Source organism: Euwallacea similis, chromosome 27 (assembly GCF_039881205.1).
Source record: "Euwallacea similis isolate ESF13 chromosome 27, ESF131.1, whole genome shotgun sequence".
In the NCBI taxonomy this organism is placed as follows: Eukaryota; Metazoa; Arthropoda; class Insecta; order Coleoptera; family Curculionidae; genus Euwallacea; species Euwallacea similis.
This window is the reverse complement of record NC_089635.1, coordinates 1,825,028-1,844,177: the sequence shown is the minus strand read 5'-3', so window position 1 is coordinate 1,844,177 and position 19,150 is coordinate 1,825,028. Positions and strand designations below refer to the sequence as shown.

General features: G+C 34.3%; 1 protein-coding gene across 6 annotated transcripts in view; it reads left to right on the top strand.

Moving 5' to 3' along the window:
* Positions 1 to 19,150, top strand: part of tgo (Aryl hydrocarbon receptor nuclear translocator homolog tgo) — a 118,261-nt gene that overhangs the window by 8,646 nt on the left and 90,465 nt on the right. For all 6 annotated transcript variants that reach the window (XR_010752801.1, XM_066403000.1, XM_066402999.1 and 3 more), the window contains one exon: positions 13,896 to 13,976. Coding sequence is in view for 5 of the 6 variants with exons in the window: in XM_066403000.1 (XP_066259097.1) it covers positions 13,896 to 13,976 (81 nt within the window). In the remaining variant the exon portion in view is untranslated. The remainder of the gene's footprint in view (positions 1 to 13,895; positions 13,977 to 19,150) is intronic.

Genomic DNA, 19,150 nt, shown 5'->3' with positions numbered 1-19,150 from the left:
AGCTAAAGGTCCCATAACTAGAAGATTTCACAATTTTTTTACAAATATTAAACAAACATAGCAGAATATTCAACATACAGTGATACAAAAAAGTCTCCGTACGGTTATTTATCATAGGAATTCATAGAGGTTTAAAGACAAGAAAAACACTTTATTAGCAAATATGGAACAATTTAACAAAAGGAATATTTCTTGGTCCATTGACAATGATAATAAAAAAAATAAAGACATTCATATTTTAGGCGAACTTTTTCTTAAAATGTTCAAATTTTTGTGAAAAAAAGCCTCCGTACGATTTCATATAACTAAACTAATATTAACTAAAGTTAACCAAATCATTCGAACAATAAATGTTTAATATTTTGTCGGGTTTACTTTAGATTTTAACACTGCATGTAATCGTCGATTCATAGAATTAACTAAATTTAATGTTACATTAGGCGGTATTTTATTCCATTCTTCTAATAATGCTTCTTTTAAGTAATTTTTATTATTAATTGTATGTGATTTTGTTTTCTACTCTAAGTGCTTTCACAGATGCTCAATAGAATTAAGATCAGGCGATTGAGGTGAGTGATTTAGAGTGCTCTTAACGTTTTATAACAGTCATTCTTTTGCTAAACACGAGGAATGTTTTGGATCATTATCTTGCATAAAAGTAAAAGACCTACCAAGGCCCAACTTTTCGACATTAACTTTAAGATTTGTTCTTAAAATATTCATATACACTTTGCCGTTTATTATTTCATCTACAAAACACATATTTCCCACCCTTGCTGCCGATATGAAACTCCAAACCATAACACTTCTTCCTCCGTGTTTAACCGTTACAGATAAGTTTTTAATTTGAAGCTCAGTATTGGGTTTTCTCCACACTTTTTCTTTGTCATTCGACCCATGAATATTATACTTACTTTCATCGTTGAATACTTCTTCATAGATGATGTTGATGATGAAAATGATGTTCCAGAATCCTGGTGCTTATTTAAATGCTTTCTAGCATGTTTCAATCGCTTTATTCGCTTTATTCGGCTTTTTGTGGATGGATCTAACTTTATAACCATTGCGTCTTAGCACATTACGAACCGTTTTGGCATTGCAGTTTAGGTTTAAGTATTTTTTCAAATTTTTATTGATTTGCGTAGCGGTTATTTTTGGGGTTTCCTTAATCTGACGTATGATATACCGTTCTTCTTGCGCTTTCACAGTCTTTGGGCGTCCAGTTCTTGGTCTTGTTTTTATCATACCATGTTTTCCATAACGTTCAATTGTGTATTGCACTGTTGACTTACTTCTCTTCGCCACATTTGCTATTTTAGCCATTGAACAGCCCTCACAATACAATTGGATGATTAATTGCCTTAAATTGCCATCAATTTCACGATTTTTCGGACTCATGATGTACTATTTAAATTTTTTTAGTAACTGATATTATTACGAACCTGATCTCATAGATACTTCTGTCTTTTATCTTCATGCCTTCGCAGGAAAAAAATGTTCATTGCATGCATCTTTGAATCGTACGGAAACTTTTTTGAGCAAAAATATGTAATTTTAACAAACGTTCACCTAAAATTGGAATTTCTTTGACTAATTTCTTGTTTATTATTATTAATGGATTAAGAAATGGTTCTTGTTATAAATTGTTACATATTTTGATAATAAATTGTTTATGTTGCCTCTAAAACTCCATAAATATCAGTGATAACTAACCATACGAAGACTTTTTTGCACCACTGTAGATAGTGAGCAATAAATCACTCATCAAGGGGTCACAATAAACTCTTTTTGTGCCTTTGTTTTTAATCTGCGACGGCTGTCCGCCGGTAGCAAAATTGTCCTTTAAAGGCTGGTCGTCCTGAACAAACAGTCCTCTACGCTAGCCCGTTAACCGATCCAGATGAATATCTTACTTCTTTGTTCTGGAAATCCTGTAGATTACGTCATTAATCTTTTTACAACCGCATAAGTCCCTTCCCAATTTGGCCAAGTTCCGGAAACTTCTTCACTTTCCGCCACGAATTGAACAGCTGCACAAACTCACCTTCCTGGACGCCGCTGGGGTTAGTTAGTAAGTCATATCTCGCCTTGGCTCAATTTCTTGCGATTTGCAATTTGTTCCTGATTTGTTCATGGACAACGTTTAGCCATTCGTTTAAATAACCCGCAAAGCCTTAAACGCCGGCGTAACAGAATTGTGATAATAATCCTTTAATATTGCTTATTACAATTGCTTCGTTCTTATAGCTGTATTAGTCTTAGAGTATCTCCACCTTTAATAAGTCAATAACAAAGGTCTCTATATAGCTAGAGATTCTATGACTAGATTTCTCAATTTTCCAAGAAGGAAGCAAATCACTGGGTTGAGCGCCTAGGATAAACCCTTTTTTGCCTCTCTTTACCTGCGGCCAGCCGTAACAATATATAAATAAAAAATTGATAAAATAAGCAAACATTTCTAAATTAATGAGGAATACCTAAAGTATGGGGTAGAATTTGATATCCAAAGAAGTAAAATATGTTTAATTCATGCGTTTTCCAAAAATTACCCCAATTTGGATTGAATTGCAACAAAATGGTAGTTGAGAAACGCAAGTAATTACAAAGACATAAAAATTACTGTTACCAAGAAAAATATCATCATGCGGGTCTTTCAAAAGTCTATTTTTTAATCTGTCAGTTTTAACCTGAATGATGAATGTTATAGATAAGTCACTTCTTGAACTTTTTATGAGTGTTATTCAAGTAAAATAGTTGTTATTACTGTTGTTATTCTATGAATATTTTAATGCGTCTAATATTTATTTAAAATCAATATATTCGAATAAATCAAAATATTATATTCCAACAATTCAAAAAGCCAAACTAATCAAATAAATCGAATGTTATATGTGATTTATAGCGAAATTTTAACCACATATTGTACATCGAAAAATAATATCAGTTAGTCATATGCACTATTACATTTAAAAAATTATTCGTTCGTTTGTTGAACACTTCTGATTTTCGTCAAAACAGAAACAATTCCCCGCAAAAGTTTATCAAAATACCAGTGAAGAAGTAGTTTTTTTTTTTTAATTAAACTTCAACACCCTGTAGTTATAAGCCATGACCATTAAAAGGAACCTTGCAGGAGGCGGTGTAGCGTAAACGTAAGGCGTTGATTAAGCCATTTTCTATACCGTCAAACATGTGACATTGACAATAGATAACAGATGATTTCATCCAAACATCCGATACTTGAATGTCTACTTGAGGTTTTTTAGTGATAACCTTTTATTTTATATAGCTTACGTATGTAGGCAACTAAAACAAATTTTCCATTTTGAATATATAGTTCATTCAGTTAAGGTTAAATCAGGTTTCGTTCTGCGCAATTATGAAAAATCACCCTGCGAATTATTCAAGTTTATTCGAATATGAATCTAAACCCTACTTAATACAGCCGTGTGACTCAAAATACGCTAACTTAGTTCACAACGTTATAAAGGAAATTTAATGTCCTTTTCAAGATTACTACCTACACTTTATATCAGTAATTTCATTCTTGATTCAATTTTCTCTCCACAGCACATTTCAAATTTCCAACTCAAAATATTTCTATTAAGATCCTGCTTGATAGGTTGATAATTTATTTTTAACAGTCGGCTATTACATCCCTTGAATTACCTTCGCCTGACTTATTTATTACAGTTATTACCTCTTTAAGTAAGCGTAATTGCTAAACTGACATACAAAAACGTTTTGTTGAAAAATTATCTTTAGGTATGATCTGGAATATGTCTAGTTATAGCTTCTATGAAGGTGTCAAACTACAATAGTCCAAGGCAATTGTTTTTTAATCGCTCCTTGTTCGAAACTCTTATCTACATATTAAAATTCTTTATGATTGGTGTTACAATAATAATAATTATAATGCCTATTGTCCCATGTTTTTAAGCAGACCACAAGTTGAGTCAGGAAGAACTGGTTTTAATCATAAACACGGGAAAATCCCAGCCCTTCGCTTTAAATGACCTAGAACATTTTTGTGGTTGCAGGCAAGCTCTCTCTTATTGTCAACAAATAAGTTAAATTGCCCGTGAAGTTGTAAAATCGCCCTTTCTGAAAGTAAATTTACAAGCAACTACAAGTTCTAACTGCAGTCCTAAAATAGTAGATCAAGCCCTATAATTCTTCCTGCATTTATTTGTAATCTCACCTATAAAGAGGCACAAATCCCAATTCATAAATCCACAGTCAAATAAAGGGGGTAGTATATAACAGTCCTTTAGGGGAGAGATAATTTTAAATCGAGAGCTTACCTAGCACGTGTTGTGCTAGCTGTCAGTCCTATTCTTAGTATTGTCAAACTGAAATTTCTGTATTGTTACAAGAAATGCTTTCTTTTAGTTAAGTTTAGACCTGGAGAATTAGTGGGTTTTAGAAGGTGTCTCTGAAAGTATTGTACTTTCGGAGACTGTCTCCCAAATCTAAACTTACGTGTAGTTTAATAATATAATCTTTAATTCCACTAGATGAATTTCACAACGCTTTGTTTAATTGACCTAGAAAAACTGTTGTGTTTTTCATAACACGATGAACACTTACATGACATGCTCTATCAGCACTTTGAACGGTAGTATTTTAGTTATATTTGTAACAGAATCCTTGTTTTACTATGTTCCTTATACTAATCTGCAACCTTATGCTTTTGCTTTCTTTTTTTAAGCGGTCTGAACATAATACACGTATATTAGTGCGTGCAAACATTTTGCAAAGCCCACGAGATGTTTAGAAAAGATATTATTAATGCAAAAATTAATCGTTCAAATCCTTTAAAAAACTACCTCTTAAAAGTACCTTTGATATTTTTAAGGGGTGGATTATTAAGGACTAAATTAAAAATGTTTAAATGTCATTGAAGGCTGCTACAAAAATCGGAGAAGACTCTTGGGTAGGCTGCCAATCTGGATTAGTACAAATTTTTAAACATTTCCTGGTAAGGTCAGGTTAGGATAGTGAAAATTTTAGTTTTTTTGGAAAATCTCAACGTGTGATAATTAAATTCCCTGAGATCCGTCAAAGATTTTGCGTTCTGCCAATATTGTCTAAAAAATAATTAAGTTGATGACAATTCCATCATGAATTATGTAAATAAAATTACCAGAATTTCATTAAAATTTTGGAGAATTATTCAACCGTTATTATAAGACCCTTTCGATGTTCTATTGAAGACATCAAATTTGAAAAATTCAAAAGCATATTTCTTGATAAAATTGAATTTTATGAAAATGTTGGATCATGTTGTACTTCAAGTCATTGATATGGCTTTCCAAATTCAAATTATGTGTCCATTTTTATACCTTTTGAACTAGTTAAGCTTGGTTGATTTACCAATGAAAATGAAAAACTGTTGGTGTTTTTACCACCAAAAGGTCATTTAGTTAACCGAGCATGTACACATGGTAAAGGGTTTCAGGAAATGAGAATAACGCATTTATATAAATAAAATAATAAAAGCTGAAACGCATCTCGCATAATTATTTGATATCAGTTTAGGAACATCTTTAATGCCCTGGGACCCCGATGACCTTTCTGTTTGATTCACAAACGTTCCATCATTCGAATGGGCATTGCCGTGGGATATGGCTCTTGCGAGTATTCACATTTGATTGAGCGAAAAAATAAAGTGGCTAAAAGAGGAATACAATTTTGCCTCATTTACTCGGGGAGAAAGCAAAAAGAAGTAGATTTCTACCCGTATCAGTGGTATTTGCTGTTATTTGCCCTGGTCGGGCGATTACTCTCTGTTGCAGTTCTAAATCTGCGTTACGTGCCGTGATCGGCCGATAAAGGTCTCATTAGTAAACCGTAAATCGGATGATAGTGCCCCTTTCTCCCGCTTCTGTAAATTACCCACCCTGAGGGGTAGCGTTATTTAGCTATCTCCCTTCTCAGTGATAAATTTCTTATTAAAACTTTTGAGCTTTTTACCAACTTTTATTCAAACGAAACGGGGACGTCCAAACAAGCCGTACCAACAACAATAATATGTGCAAGCTCATTGGTCATAATCCGAATAATCATTAGATCTTGATGACTAATAAAATCTTTGAAGGTCCAGTCCCGATGACATGTTCGGCTTAAGAAGAGGATTATACCAAATTGGATGATAAATGGATTTAAGTCGCATGAAAGGGCCGACGCTTTTTCTTCTGGGAGTCATTGTCCAAGTTTTACAACCTTCATTTGCAAATCGAAACAAAAATGTTGCATCCTGTATATTCCCCAGACACCCTTCGGAGAATAAAACCGTTTCCGGTGTGATGTGTAGTATTTGTTTCCGTGTTATCCGGCCCAGGATCAAAATGTTTATGTCTATCCCCTTCCTACCCGCAGCTCTTATTTAGACAGACCCGAGATTATGTAATAATGAGACAAGAGGGTTTCACAGCTTTGTATATTATGTACGTTTCGTTGATTTACATATTGGGAACATCTTTGGTTGGCATTATTGAATTCATGACGTTTTCAGTCTCACTACCAAACCACTACCACTACATATTTCTTACCTGACAATACTTTAAAATAGTAATTTTACGTGAAAGTAGTAAGGGAACATGATGCTAATTTAAAAATACCTTCGACCATATACATACATTCTTTGAATGGAACCCCCGTGGGCATATTTTTTTTTTGGATTCTTAGTAAAATTCTCTATGTAGAAAGGTTCTTAAACAGTGCCCAAAAACTAAATTTCGTAGGTATTTTGCCGACTTTCTTTTTGTTTCTTTAAACTCAGGAAATTAAATAATTTAAAATTTGGAATCACTTAAAGGTCCTCTTAAATACTAAATATTTTCCGAAAATAATGATTAATTTAGATTGAATCCAGATTCGAGAAAGTGCGTCAATTTTATTGGAATTTATTTCTAGGAAACTGGAACTCATTCAACAAGTTTCCTAGACGAACTGTCGAAGTTCGATGTGCTAAAAATATAGCTGGATTATATACAAAATTCTTACGGAATTTGCTTTTGTTTAAATTTCTGACGGTTTTTTGCAAAGCCACATGCCGAAGCAAGACGTTTCCAATAACTCATGATTGTCATTGATTGCATTTAGCCTCAATAGAAGAGTAGAACCATTAAGCATGAAGAATGAAATTTAAATAAAGAAACTCGCTACTGCTTCTTTTAAATTTATACTGGTAATAAACCTTGTTATGACTATACAAAGTGATGTAGTAGGTTAGGCAGGCAGTAAATCTTACTCCGGGATTGACATAATGGATCCAGTTACACAAAAGCCTAACATATTGTTTTTTCACTTCTTGAAAATCTGCACTGCGTGGATTATTATTGTGATTATTTTCACCTGCCAGCTTAGAAAATCTCGTTTTCGTTTCCGAGAATTGGAATCGGAAAAATGGCTAACAAACATCCGCATATTGAACGATTTGTGTGATTTTCTCTATGTTGAAGCAGTGTATTAATTTAGAATAAGGCACCGTTTGTGCGCTTACTAAATTTATGATTTAATGGCTATGCTAATTAAGTTATTATGAAAACGAAAATGTTCATCATTTTGATATATGAGATGTGGTATTATTGTGCTAACACAGAACACAATAATATCATTGCATAAGAATATTAATATGAAGACGAAAGACTTAATATAGTGATATTTTGTATAATCACGCAGTGTCGATAATGACAATCCAACTGATGACTATTTATTGTATAAGGCCGAGAAAGAAGGTAATCGTTACTCTTAAACAAAAACCAATAATTAAATTAAAAGGTTGAAATACAAAAAGCCCATTGTAATGCAATCACCAACACAAACTGAAGTTTCAATGCATCATCATAGATTTTTTTAATTCACAGTAGATGATCTAAGATAAAGCATACAGCAATCTATATACACGGTGTAATGAGTCGTTCAGGATTGAAAGAGGAACAAAAAATTTTTACTAATGACAAAAACGATTAGACAAAAGACCTAGTTCATAGGTCTACTATATGGATTGTTCCAATATTAAAAATGATAAACTTAAGTATTTAGTTTGGAAAGCCCATTATTTCTTTGATTTATTAGTCGACTCAGTTTGGTTTGTAAGACAATGAAACAATGACCTCTAAGTACGGGTCAAAGACTTTCCTTTAACACATACTGGAGAATTCATTTTTAGCCCTTTTAAACCAGAATTTAAGAGGTATAAGGCAGGCCGTCCTCCTTTTGGTTTTTCTCACAAAGCTATCGTCCTTGATTTCCATGAGGAATAAACTGCTCTTTGATTGTCATATAATTTAAGTTTGGAATTTTTAACGTTTATGCAGAAGCAGGTACAATGCATTTGAAGTAAGTAATAAAATTGCCAAATAGAAATTTGCTAGCAAATCTGCTTCGCGACCATTCTATTGACTGCGATTGATTGTTGCAGATAGATTTTGTTGATTATTATTAGGCCGTGATGGGCCAATTAGTTAGTGTATACTGAGTGCTCTGAACAACTTGAAAATGTCTCATTTTTTTCATTTATCCACCTCCCCAAAAGGGGTAGAAAATCTTTAGTTTTCGAGATATCCACTATGAAACCTGTTTTTGCGATTTTCCTAGTGTGTTAAAATAAAGGGGAAAGGGTAAATGTTCAAGGGCTTTATTCACCTGTGAGAGAGTTTGACCCACGAAATATATATCGTTAGAGTCATGTTCGAAAAACATTTTTTAAAGGGCAGTCTGTCTCGAAAATGCCGATACCTATGTAAATTATATATTCGTATATCTTATTTATTAAATAATTCTTATATTTTTATTACTCAAAGCAAACCTCGAGTAAATGTTCTAAATTATTGACTAGAGTTTAATGGGAAGGTCATAAATTATGGGAACGATTTATTTTTGTCTAGTAAATCAAAGAATTATGCTCATTACTGGCAAATTAAATTTTCCAAAGGCTTCGGCAATACATATTATGGTAATGTAAAGAATGATCGATGATTATAGACTTTAACACTGAGCCTGTTGCTTCATATTTTGAATAAATAACGTACCTGGAATTATGGCAATTATAAGAGCAGACCTTTTGACTTTTCAGCTATACCTATTGATTTGAATGTGTTTGAGAGATAGGAAGAGCATATGAAATATTCAATGGCAGAGAACACGCAAATGCCAAGGAACTGTTTTTTAATAGTTAGACTCTTGAGGTTTGCTCGTGGTCAACCATGTGAACATAAAAATCACTTTTAAGATCCCGATGAAGAGTTTTATAAAGCTGATAGTATAGAAAAGCAAAACATTATAATTAATGAATATTGTTTGCGGATCTTCTTTGTTGAGAGGATTTGGTCATGTGTATGAAGATCAGTGCTGCTGATAAGTTGACCCGTCAATTACATTTTAAGCAATATTGATAAATATTCTTAAAGATTACAACACCGAATGTGGCAATATGGGTTTTCTAACCTACATAGTTCAGTAGAAAGTACCGGTGCGCCGGCGAATTATACCCATCGAATAGCCATAAGTTTTAAATCTAGACCCATTTTAAATACATCTTGATCCAGTTTGCCTTGTTCCCACGCCCTCGCCGCATAATTCACCATAACTTATACTTTTATTTATACCGAGAGAGAGCATTATCTCTATCTGTATCTTTATAATAGCTTTAACCATGGGCGCACACAGCGGGGCGCTAAGTATTAGCTAATTTAGTAAAGGGAACACAGTTACTCTAATTTGGCACTGTTGTTACACTCCATAAAATAACTCGAATTTAGATTAGATCACTTTTCTTTAGTATTTCATTCTTGTAGGGTATTTATAAAATAATTCATCTATGAAAAGTTTCGAAATTGAACAAGCCCCATCCAACGTCTTCGATCAATCTCCCACGGGGAAATACTAACTGAACAAAGAATTTTCAATTATCATCAACACAACATTTCAGTTCATCATGTAATGCCAGTTTCAACTGAAAACATTCACTGACCTGCAATGCATTTTCGGTAGAGCCATTAGCCAAATTGGACACGCTTTTAATTAAGACCGAAACTTATATGTTAGTATTTTTGACAGCCATGTAATTTACACAACATTAAGTATAATGGCTCATGAAATTTGAATGTAAGTTTTTGTACTGCGGCAACAACTATATTTAAATGGACTGCATTTATAAGTGATAATGGATTCTCTCCCGCTGGGAATCGGGTACTAATAGACAGTATTTATTACAAGACTTGATATTTATTACTATTGGTAAACAATAAATAAGGTTTGTTTTTTCTGACTGTAGACTTCAAGTGATGTATGTATCATCCGGCAAATTGTTTTGAAGCGCATTTTCTTTGCTTGTAATTAATCAGTTAAAAATAAAAGCGTAATTTATCAAAAGGCTCTGCGCGAAACAATAATGATTGAGGACTACGGCTAGAGTTAAAAAAAATAATCGGCAAGTAAACGGTTTTATTTTCATTAAAAAAAAGGTAGAACCTCCAGAATTTATGTCAACGATACAGGGTGCTCTCAATTCTACCGACTCGCAGCATCTTATTTTAAAGAATAAGATCAAATACGTATAGAGAGAGAGCTGCACGAAAACGTAGGTGGAATCGTCATTTGTCACCTAATTATCGAAGTATACAAAAACGAAGCTGAATGCATCATAGTGCATTCAGTTTTATAAAATGTCACTTGGAAATCAGACCGGTGAATCTGCAGGCAGATTTTATCTATCTATTACCGTTTTGTCTAGACCCTATAAAATCATCGAAAAGGCGCCACATTGTATGATCAAATTTACAATGACCAACATTGGGATCATCGAAACGGCGAGTCACTAGGTCGGTTAAAGTAGGAAAAAGCCGCGTTTGGTGATAAAATAATTTTCAACCTCAGAAAACAATCTTATTTGATTTCTTTTTCCAGGGCAATCATTTCTAACGTCTATTTATTAAGAAAAGTAAACTTTTCCCGGCTTATCTATTACGAAAAATTTCGAGGTACAAGCCCGACAAGTTTTTATTTTATTTTGCGACTTTGAGTGTTCCTGCTATCTCTGCTGAATTGGAGTATTCGTAATTACAGCTTTCAAGGCAATTAAAATAAAATTCTTGTAATACGATAAGTGATTAAAGAACACAGGTTAAGATGATAAGAATTTAGAGTGACATTCTTACGAGCCAGGAAACAATTACAACCCAATAAATTTTTTATATATCGTGTTGGTAAGTTGGCCTGACCTGGTAAAGTGAGCGTGTAAATTTCAGTATCAAGTTGCGTCGTTTTCGAGCTAATATTGGTTACAGGTAGTTGTAATTTATGTAGCTTTGATACTTTGTTTCTGCTCACGGAAGTCGTTTCTGCAACAATGTTTGACAAAAACTGTAATGTGCTCAAGAATATTGGAAGTGTAGTATAACGGGTGATGTGCTGAATTCCTTTGGCGACTGCGTGATCCACAATTCAATTTGAAGACGTATAAATTGAAAGCGATCAAGCAGAATTTTAATTTTCAAAATTCCGAGTTTAAAATGCAATATATCATTACAACCATTTTGCCACATTGTAATTTGTGTACTTTAATTATACCCGCGAAGCATACTCGTTCGAGCGGCAAATTACCTGTGAACTTTGCTGTTTTCCCTACGTAATAATTGTCATCACATTTTCTAGCCAATTATTTAAACATTTTTGCCAACAATTGTTAACCTTATCGAGTTAACCCCATCTCTTTTATTGGTGGTGCCGCTTTCTAATATTTATTTGTGTCATTATTATTATCCGATTTTAGTGTATTTTTTGATCTGAGACATATTATTCTCTGCGGGAGGTGTGATAAGTAATGATTCTATGCCAAGTACTTACATAATGCGTACCTAAGAGAAACTTATCTTTGCCTTTGTTCATAGACTAAGGCATTACTCACTATCCATAACAAACGACATCTCTGGACAAAAATAACAGTTGAAAGGCCGCAAAATTGATTAAATAAATTACGAGAAACCAAATTACCTATAGATTCAGATTTACATGACTATTGTTCTTTAGAAACATAAAAATACAACAATACGGCATGCTGTTTTTCTACCTTACATGCTGTGCCAATAGGCGTTCAGGGTGTTCTTAATAGTCCTTGAAAGTTAAGCAATAACATGTCTTGTTTTATTACAAAACACCGTTCCTAGTGATTTGCATATTAGAATTGCTACTTTGGTAGATGTTTCGTATTGGGGGTTGACTCAACGAATGCATAATAAGTTAGCCAAACCAGGATCTTCAGAAGATTTATCACCCATTCATCGCTATTGTTTTTGTATATTTAAATAGAATTCCCGCTGATTGTATCGTTTTACTGACCTATAAGTTGATTTAACAAGGAAAAAAATCTATTGCAAAATTACCAGTAATCGATGACGCAACTGACATTTGCATCTTTCCCGATTGTCTAGGTATTCGAGATTGGGTGTTGCGTACCTGCATGCCTTCAGTCAGTGTCTGATTAATTCTTTGGTTAACGAAAATCCGTAATTACCTCATTAATTTCACCTGAGTATGCCTAGGTCGCAAGACCTATTTCGCCATTGGTATGGTTTTTTGGGTACCTTTTGCATAACCAACAAATCCGTGTATTTCAACCATTTTATTCGAGTCACATAATTTCAAAATTGATTGTCTAAAAATGTAAAGTACCGCGCTCGAAAGTACATAAAATTTTCCACCTGAACCAAGTCATGACGTGAGTGCTGGTACAAATGGAAGTAATTCATTTTTACGATATCCATATTTTTGAAACAGAACTTTCAATCATGACATTTATGTTCTTGGCTGAATTAAGTTATTTACCGGACATTTAATGAGCGCCATGCTTGTTACGAGGGCTTAGCTAAGAGTACTTTATTGGATTAGTGAGTGTATGAGTTGGTAGTCATTAACGTGGCATAGTTTTGATGGTAATGCACAAAATGCAATATACATGTTCGAACCGAAAAAAAATTTTAAATTGTTATAACAAAATGGGGCTGTTATGAGCAAATCAAATAATTTTTGCCAAAAAATCGAGATTCTTATAAATATTGTAGAGTTTAAGATTCTTGTCGATTTAAGCCCAAATAAATACACTACAATAATTAAAACTAGAAGCTCAAAGTCTGTCGGACCTGGAAAAAAAATTTAAGACAATAAGTGAAACTTTGTTGACACCCCGTATATAAAAAATAATCAAGTTTCGTATAAAGCAAATTGAACCAAATCATTTTAGCATAATCAGTAAGGTAAAGTTTGACAACCGTAATATTTTGTATGTAACATGTGTAGGTACCTCGAATTGCAGTTTTTTTCACGTTTTTAATGTCACATATCTTATATTATTACCCTTTTACATTTTAATTATACGTAATTCAAAATTTGACCCATTACGCAAGCAACACCCCAAATATGCATGAAACAGCAGACATGCAACATGACACATGCAGTAAATACTACTTGAAGACATAGTGGCACAAATCAATTGGATTTAAATGAGTGTTGCACAAAATATCGTCTTTAAGATCACCAGATCCAAATGTTGATCTGCTGCGCTTAGATTGTAGTAAATAATGCTTCGTATTTCTATCATTATCATCTTGAAAAATCTAATCGAATGAAATTTCTGTTTTATTAATTCCATGATTGGACATACCCTGGTATACCTTAGGTTGATGCAGGTGAGCGTGCGGCAAAGAATTAAAGCCCGCCGTGGGCAGCAGATATTAAAACACCCGGTACGTGTTAAGTCTCAGTTTGCTTATGTGATGTGATGTCCGGACCTGTTGTATGCAAACTGATTTTAATTGGGACAGTCAATTTGTTCTCTATACCATTTATCTGTATATCTTAATTTTTTTTAAATATTCTGTATTGTGTTTTAGGTCAGATGAAGACGACCCAAGTGGGAGCAAGTACGCAAGGATGGAAGACGATAGCATTCAAGACAAAGAAAGATTTGCCAGGTAAGTACCAACCCTGCGGAAACCTGAATTCTCTACATGAAATTGTTCCCATGTTTGAACTGCTTGCACCTAACCATAACAAGCATTAGAAATTTATTATGATACCCATCTGGTATGTTGGTTAAACAATGGCATACCACAACCTAAAAATTCACCTATGCCCTAAAACGCAGCCAAGGAAGTGATGCTGGAAGATTTAGTTGTAAAAATTGTACCAATATTAGGTCATGAGGGCAATGTTAGAATGCATTTTGTCCGTTGTACATCCGAAGAGACTCCTGTGACTCACCAGATGGTTGGCATACCATAGGCTTTCCTAACAAATGAAGTTTTTGCGAACCGTTTCAGAGCTACATGGTTTTGAATATGTGAATTTTTTGAAAGAGTATAAATCTATGCATGATAAATATTATTATTTGCTATTGAAAAATGTGTAGCATTTTTACATATAATTCGATGACATAACTTCGGTATCAATAGAAAATCATTTATCATTATCAATAGGAAAATAGTTGCCAAGTTACAAAATTGCCTGAAGGGATGTGTAAAAGGAAACAGAAATAAAACAAACCTTGGTTTCATTCACTCAATAAACTCTTGAGGGCCACATCGAGAGGATGCGGAGCTCAAAATTCCAACAATTACCGACATACTGGGAATAATTTAATTAACTTTTTATAAAAATTTTCAAAAATGAAGTCAGACGATTTAACAGTAATCTGTGACGGATCTTCCTGGTTGCACTGATTCTGGGTTGACCAGGAATGAGGAAAGAAGAAGAGGCGAAAGGCGTCCTTGCGGGGGGGCGCGGCGCAGTAACGTGGGAACGGCCCGTCCCCCGCTCCGCGCAGCTTCGGGCGGGTCACGATTGCTCGGGAACACGATCCGCCGGCCCAAACTATAGATGAATTCGAATTTCGAGAGATAACTGGTTCAGGTGTCTTATGGGGCTAGATGGGCCGTGTTAAAGTGTGGTGTTTTCCAAGAGGTTTGCCCACCCAGTGATTGGATCCTCGCAGATTTTGACAGTGCATAGTTAAAAGGCGATTTTTGCTGTAATGGAACGGGGGGTTTCCGTTGGGGCACCTACACGTACATACATTTTTTCCAAATGTGTTTCAATTATCAGTGAATGCCAGTTCGACTTGGATTATCACAAATTCGAAATAATGTCCAAGGGGGAATTAATGCTTCAGCAGGCGAGACATTACTGATACAATTATAGATAGGAGTATTCGTCGGTGCCTCTAAACAATTTTCATAGTATTGCATATGAAAAGTTCACCTTCGAAAAGTATATCAAATTATCCTCTTGCCAAGGACACCAAGTTTCCAAGCTTAATATTTACTTTTTTAGCTTGTGTCGCCAACCGTAAGGCATTGCTTTTTTGCGTATGTTTTTCGGGCATAAGCCACAGGTAAATCTTTATTTTGCGAAGTCTGTTGATTTCATATGACTGTCATTGTTGTGCCTTTTTGCCCATGCACTTTGAGCGTTCGGGTATAATCCTAACGTATGTTCCATTAGGCGCATGCCACCTCATTTCTTTTGTAAAGAGAACTATAAAATTTAACAATTTTTTTACAATTCGAAACAATGATTTGACACTTTTCCCGATTGTCACGTGTATCGCATTATCCTAAACCTTGTCATTTTGCACACTCATTTCAAGCATATTCTATTGGGCGCGTGTCATTACGAACGTCTCCATGTGTATAATTTTAATTAAAGTCTAGTCTAACTCTCCGTGTTCATCGAATTTTGGCGCCCAAGCCCAGAACAGTATCGCCTCTGGTATCGCTCCCTTTTAATATTGGAGCCACGGGCCGAGAAGAGCCTGAGGAGGTTCCGTGACTCTGGATGTTACACTTTTGCGAAGGTCTTGATTGAGGTTAGAGAAGAGTTCAACCTCCGGTTCGTTTTAGATTTTATATCTTGAACTTTGAGAGAAAACTAGGGTAATAAATGATGCCAATTAAACTTTTCGAAATTACAATAATGTAGTGTAGAGTACAGTTTATTTAAAGCTAAAGACAAATTTCTTTAATTCGGTCGAGTATGCTCGTACCTGCAATTATCTGTTTAGCGATGTAATTATCCCATACTTGATCGGTTTTTAATTGGTGGTCAAGCCCAAGCTGCTATTTGTTAAATTATAAGTCTTAAAATTCAGCAAGGAAACATCATTTTCTGCCGCTAGCTCATTGAAAAGTTTCGAAATTACTTATGCATACTGCACATAGTGTTAACATAAAGGTTTAATCGTGGCATAGGGGAAGTCGTACTTACTATATGAACAAATTATGCCACGCGATAAATTTCATTATGAAGAACATCTAAATGTACAGATTTTCTGTAATTGTTGTAATTACATATACCATAAAAATTAATGTTACCGGCTATAAAAATTTTTCATTTCTCATGGCATAGTTAAACTGTTACGAACGTAAAAGTACTTCAGCTTATTTTTAAATTTAAATAATGGCCAGATTTGGGGCCGTTCCCACAGTTTAAAGATCTGTCAGATAATTTGTACCGAGTGTATTCTCAGTGTATAATGATATATTATTTTTAAAATGCCTACTTTTAACAGCACCAGTAATTTTAACTCGATTTTGCCGGTATTGAGACTGTGGTTCATCTTAGACCGTATTTAGTATGCATTATTCCTGATTGGTTTTGTGGGATTTGCATTTTTATTATACGGAGTTTTGTTTGACCTTCAAATCTACGTGGGAACATTCTACTAGCTTATTTCGAAAAGGAAGTGTAAAAATATGCTATCAAAAAACGTAAATTCATACAAACACAATTGTAAATTGTTCCGTCCTACTTCGAGCCCAACGAGTTTCGGGCGTTTAGAATATTTAGGATGGAATAATTCAATTAAAACTGTATGTTACATTCATAATCAATCATTTTTTTGCCATAATTTTTGATATGAAAAAGAACTCGAAAGGATACCGCCTTGGTTGACCCCGCCTAATCGAGAATAGGAAGGTTTTAATGAATTAGATATGACGCATTGTCCCGCTTCTTTCGTAAACAATTTTAGAATGTAACTTCGGGCAGTCTATACGGTTTCGAAGAAATTTTCCATAAAATCTTCTGAAGATTTTACACTCATTACACTGTGCTATATTGTTCAGGCGTTACCTTTTTTGCGTGTTGTTTTAGAGCGCTGAGCTGTACCGGTATAATTTATTAATTTATTATGTGAATACTGCACTGAAATGGCAAATTAAGGAAGCATTAGATTTGAAGTAAGCAATTTATCGGTTAAGCTTGGTAATAATCAGTAAAGATGAGAATTTTCTAACCTTTAGTTCAGTATTCGTTTTTTGGTGTGTTGTTTGTGTGTAGAATTGTCAGGAATTCTACCTGATCTGTATTTGTCAGTTACTATAAAAAGCACCCCGTAACAGTAATTTAAAATTCTTAAGTTAGCAGATCTCTTTTCAATTTTTTTTCAAAAATTTATTTTTCAATTTCAACAGTTTCATAATTTTTGCATTGTTGTTGACGAAACGGAATCGTGTTTCTAAGATTTTTTCCACGTACATTGATTCCCAGCCTATCAATCTATATACGTAGTACCCGGTCTTTCCAACAATTAGCATTTTCTAAGTATTTTTAATAGAATACATTATAAAACAAAAGTGAAAGCGGTGATCCTTGAGGGATCCCTTGTTCAGGAGAAAAAGGGAAAGAAATAATGTCGTTAATTCATTTTTCAAGTTGTTTGTTTTCCAATAAGTTTTTGATAACTTGAAGTAGGTATTTCACCGTTTGAAGTTTGTATAATTTGTCAAGTAAATCACTATGTCACACGGGGTCAAATGCCTTGCCCATCCATAATAGCGGTACTAATCTTCTATCATTTAGATGTGTTGTTTGTATATTGTTCGTCGTATCAAAGAGTAGGTGAATGTATTTAACATCAGATATAAAAAAAAATTAATTTAAGGAACATTCCCATCTTTATGTGGTAATGTTCGGTTAGTGGTATATAATGTAGGATTCAATTAATACACTTAATTATTTCAGAATTAGAGAATGATAAATATGTTGTTTAACAATTAGCAATTAATTTTAAGTAATTGCTCCCCTACAGCACAAAAGTGGAAGATAATGCTCAGATAGATCTGATTTGAAGCTCAGTGAGCGTGAACTTCAGGGTATCCTTTTATAAATAATTAAAATGTGCAGTGAGATTTGCAAGCGAACTTAAAACAGACGCGCATTTTTTCCTGTTCTTCTTACAATTCATTATCCGACTACTCGGTAAATTATACAATTACAGTGTAAACATTGATATAAAACGGTCTAGTACTAATTAACGAAGACTGGCGTGAAAATGTTATGTATTGAGTTCGCTAAACACTATTATTTGCTTTATTATATTGATCTGATTGAAGGGAGATTTAACTAGGTTTAATGATCGTATGCTATATTAGAACTGTTGGAAATTAACCCGGTCCAAGCGAAGGGGTTTTTAATGCGGAATATCAAGCCAAGCCGAAATATGGATGCATATTATTAAAAGCCATTTTCCAATTCTAACGAGCGATCTACTGGGAGACCCTTCTTTCGATTGCCACTAATAAGCCCGAATGAGGCCTCGGTGGCAATAATTATGAAAATTGGATATCGGCTGAATTTTTTAGGCAATTTCGAACACGAAAACACTTTCGGAAATGGACTCCAAAGACCGGGAGATAATTCTTTGTCTGGCGACCCTCCGATCCGTCGGACCGACCGTTGGTACTCCTAGGAAATGAGACAATTGCAGTAAATAATCAATAATTAACGAGAATTGAGGTGAAGCTAAACAACAATGATTATACGGGGACAGCAAACGTGAGAGTGGACAAAATTGCTCTTACAGAGATCGAAAGCGGGTCAAAAACTGCTGAACTCCACTCTCCAAATAATAGGGATTTCAGATGATTGGGTCTAGATTAAGACAATGCGTGCTGCTATTGCCGCAAATTGTAATTCAACCGTAATAATCAAATTTTATTCAAATGAGAGCCTACTTTGTCGAGACCCACCGACGCTTTCCCCTGAAATAAATCACGATTTTTCCAGGTTAATAAAACCAGACTTTCGCGGAGGATTCACGCGAAACACTTCAACGAAAGCCATTTCGGCGTACTTAATCCATGAAATT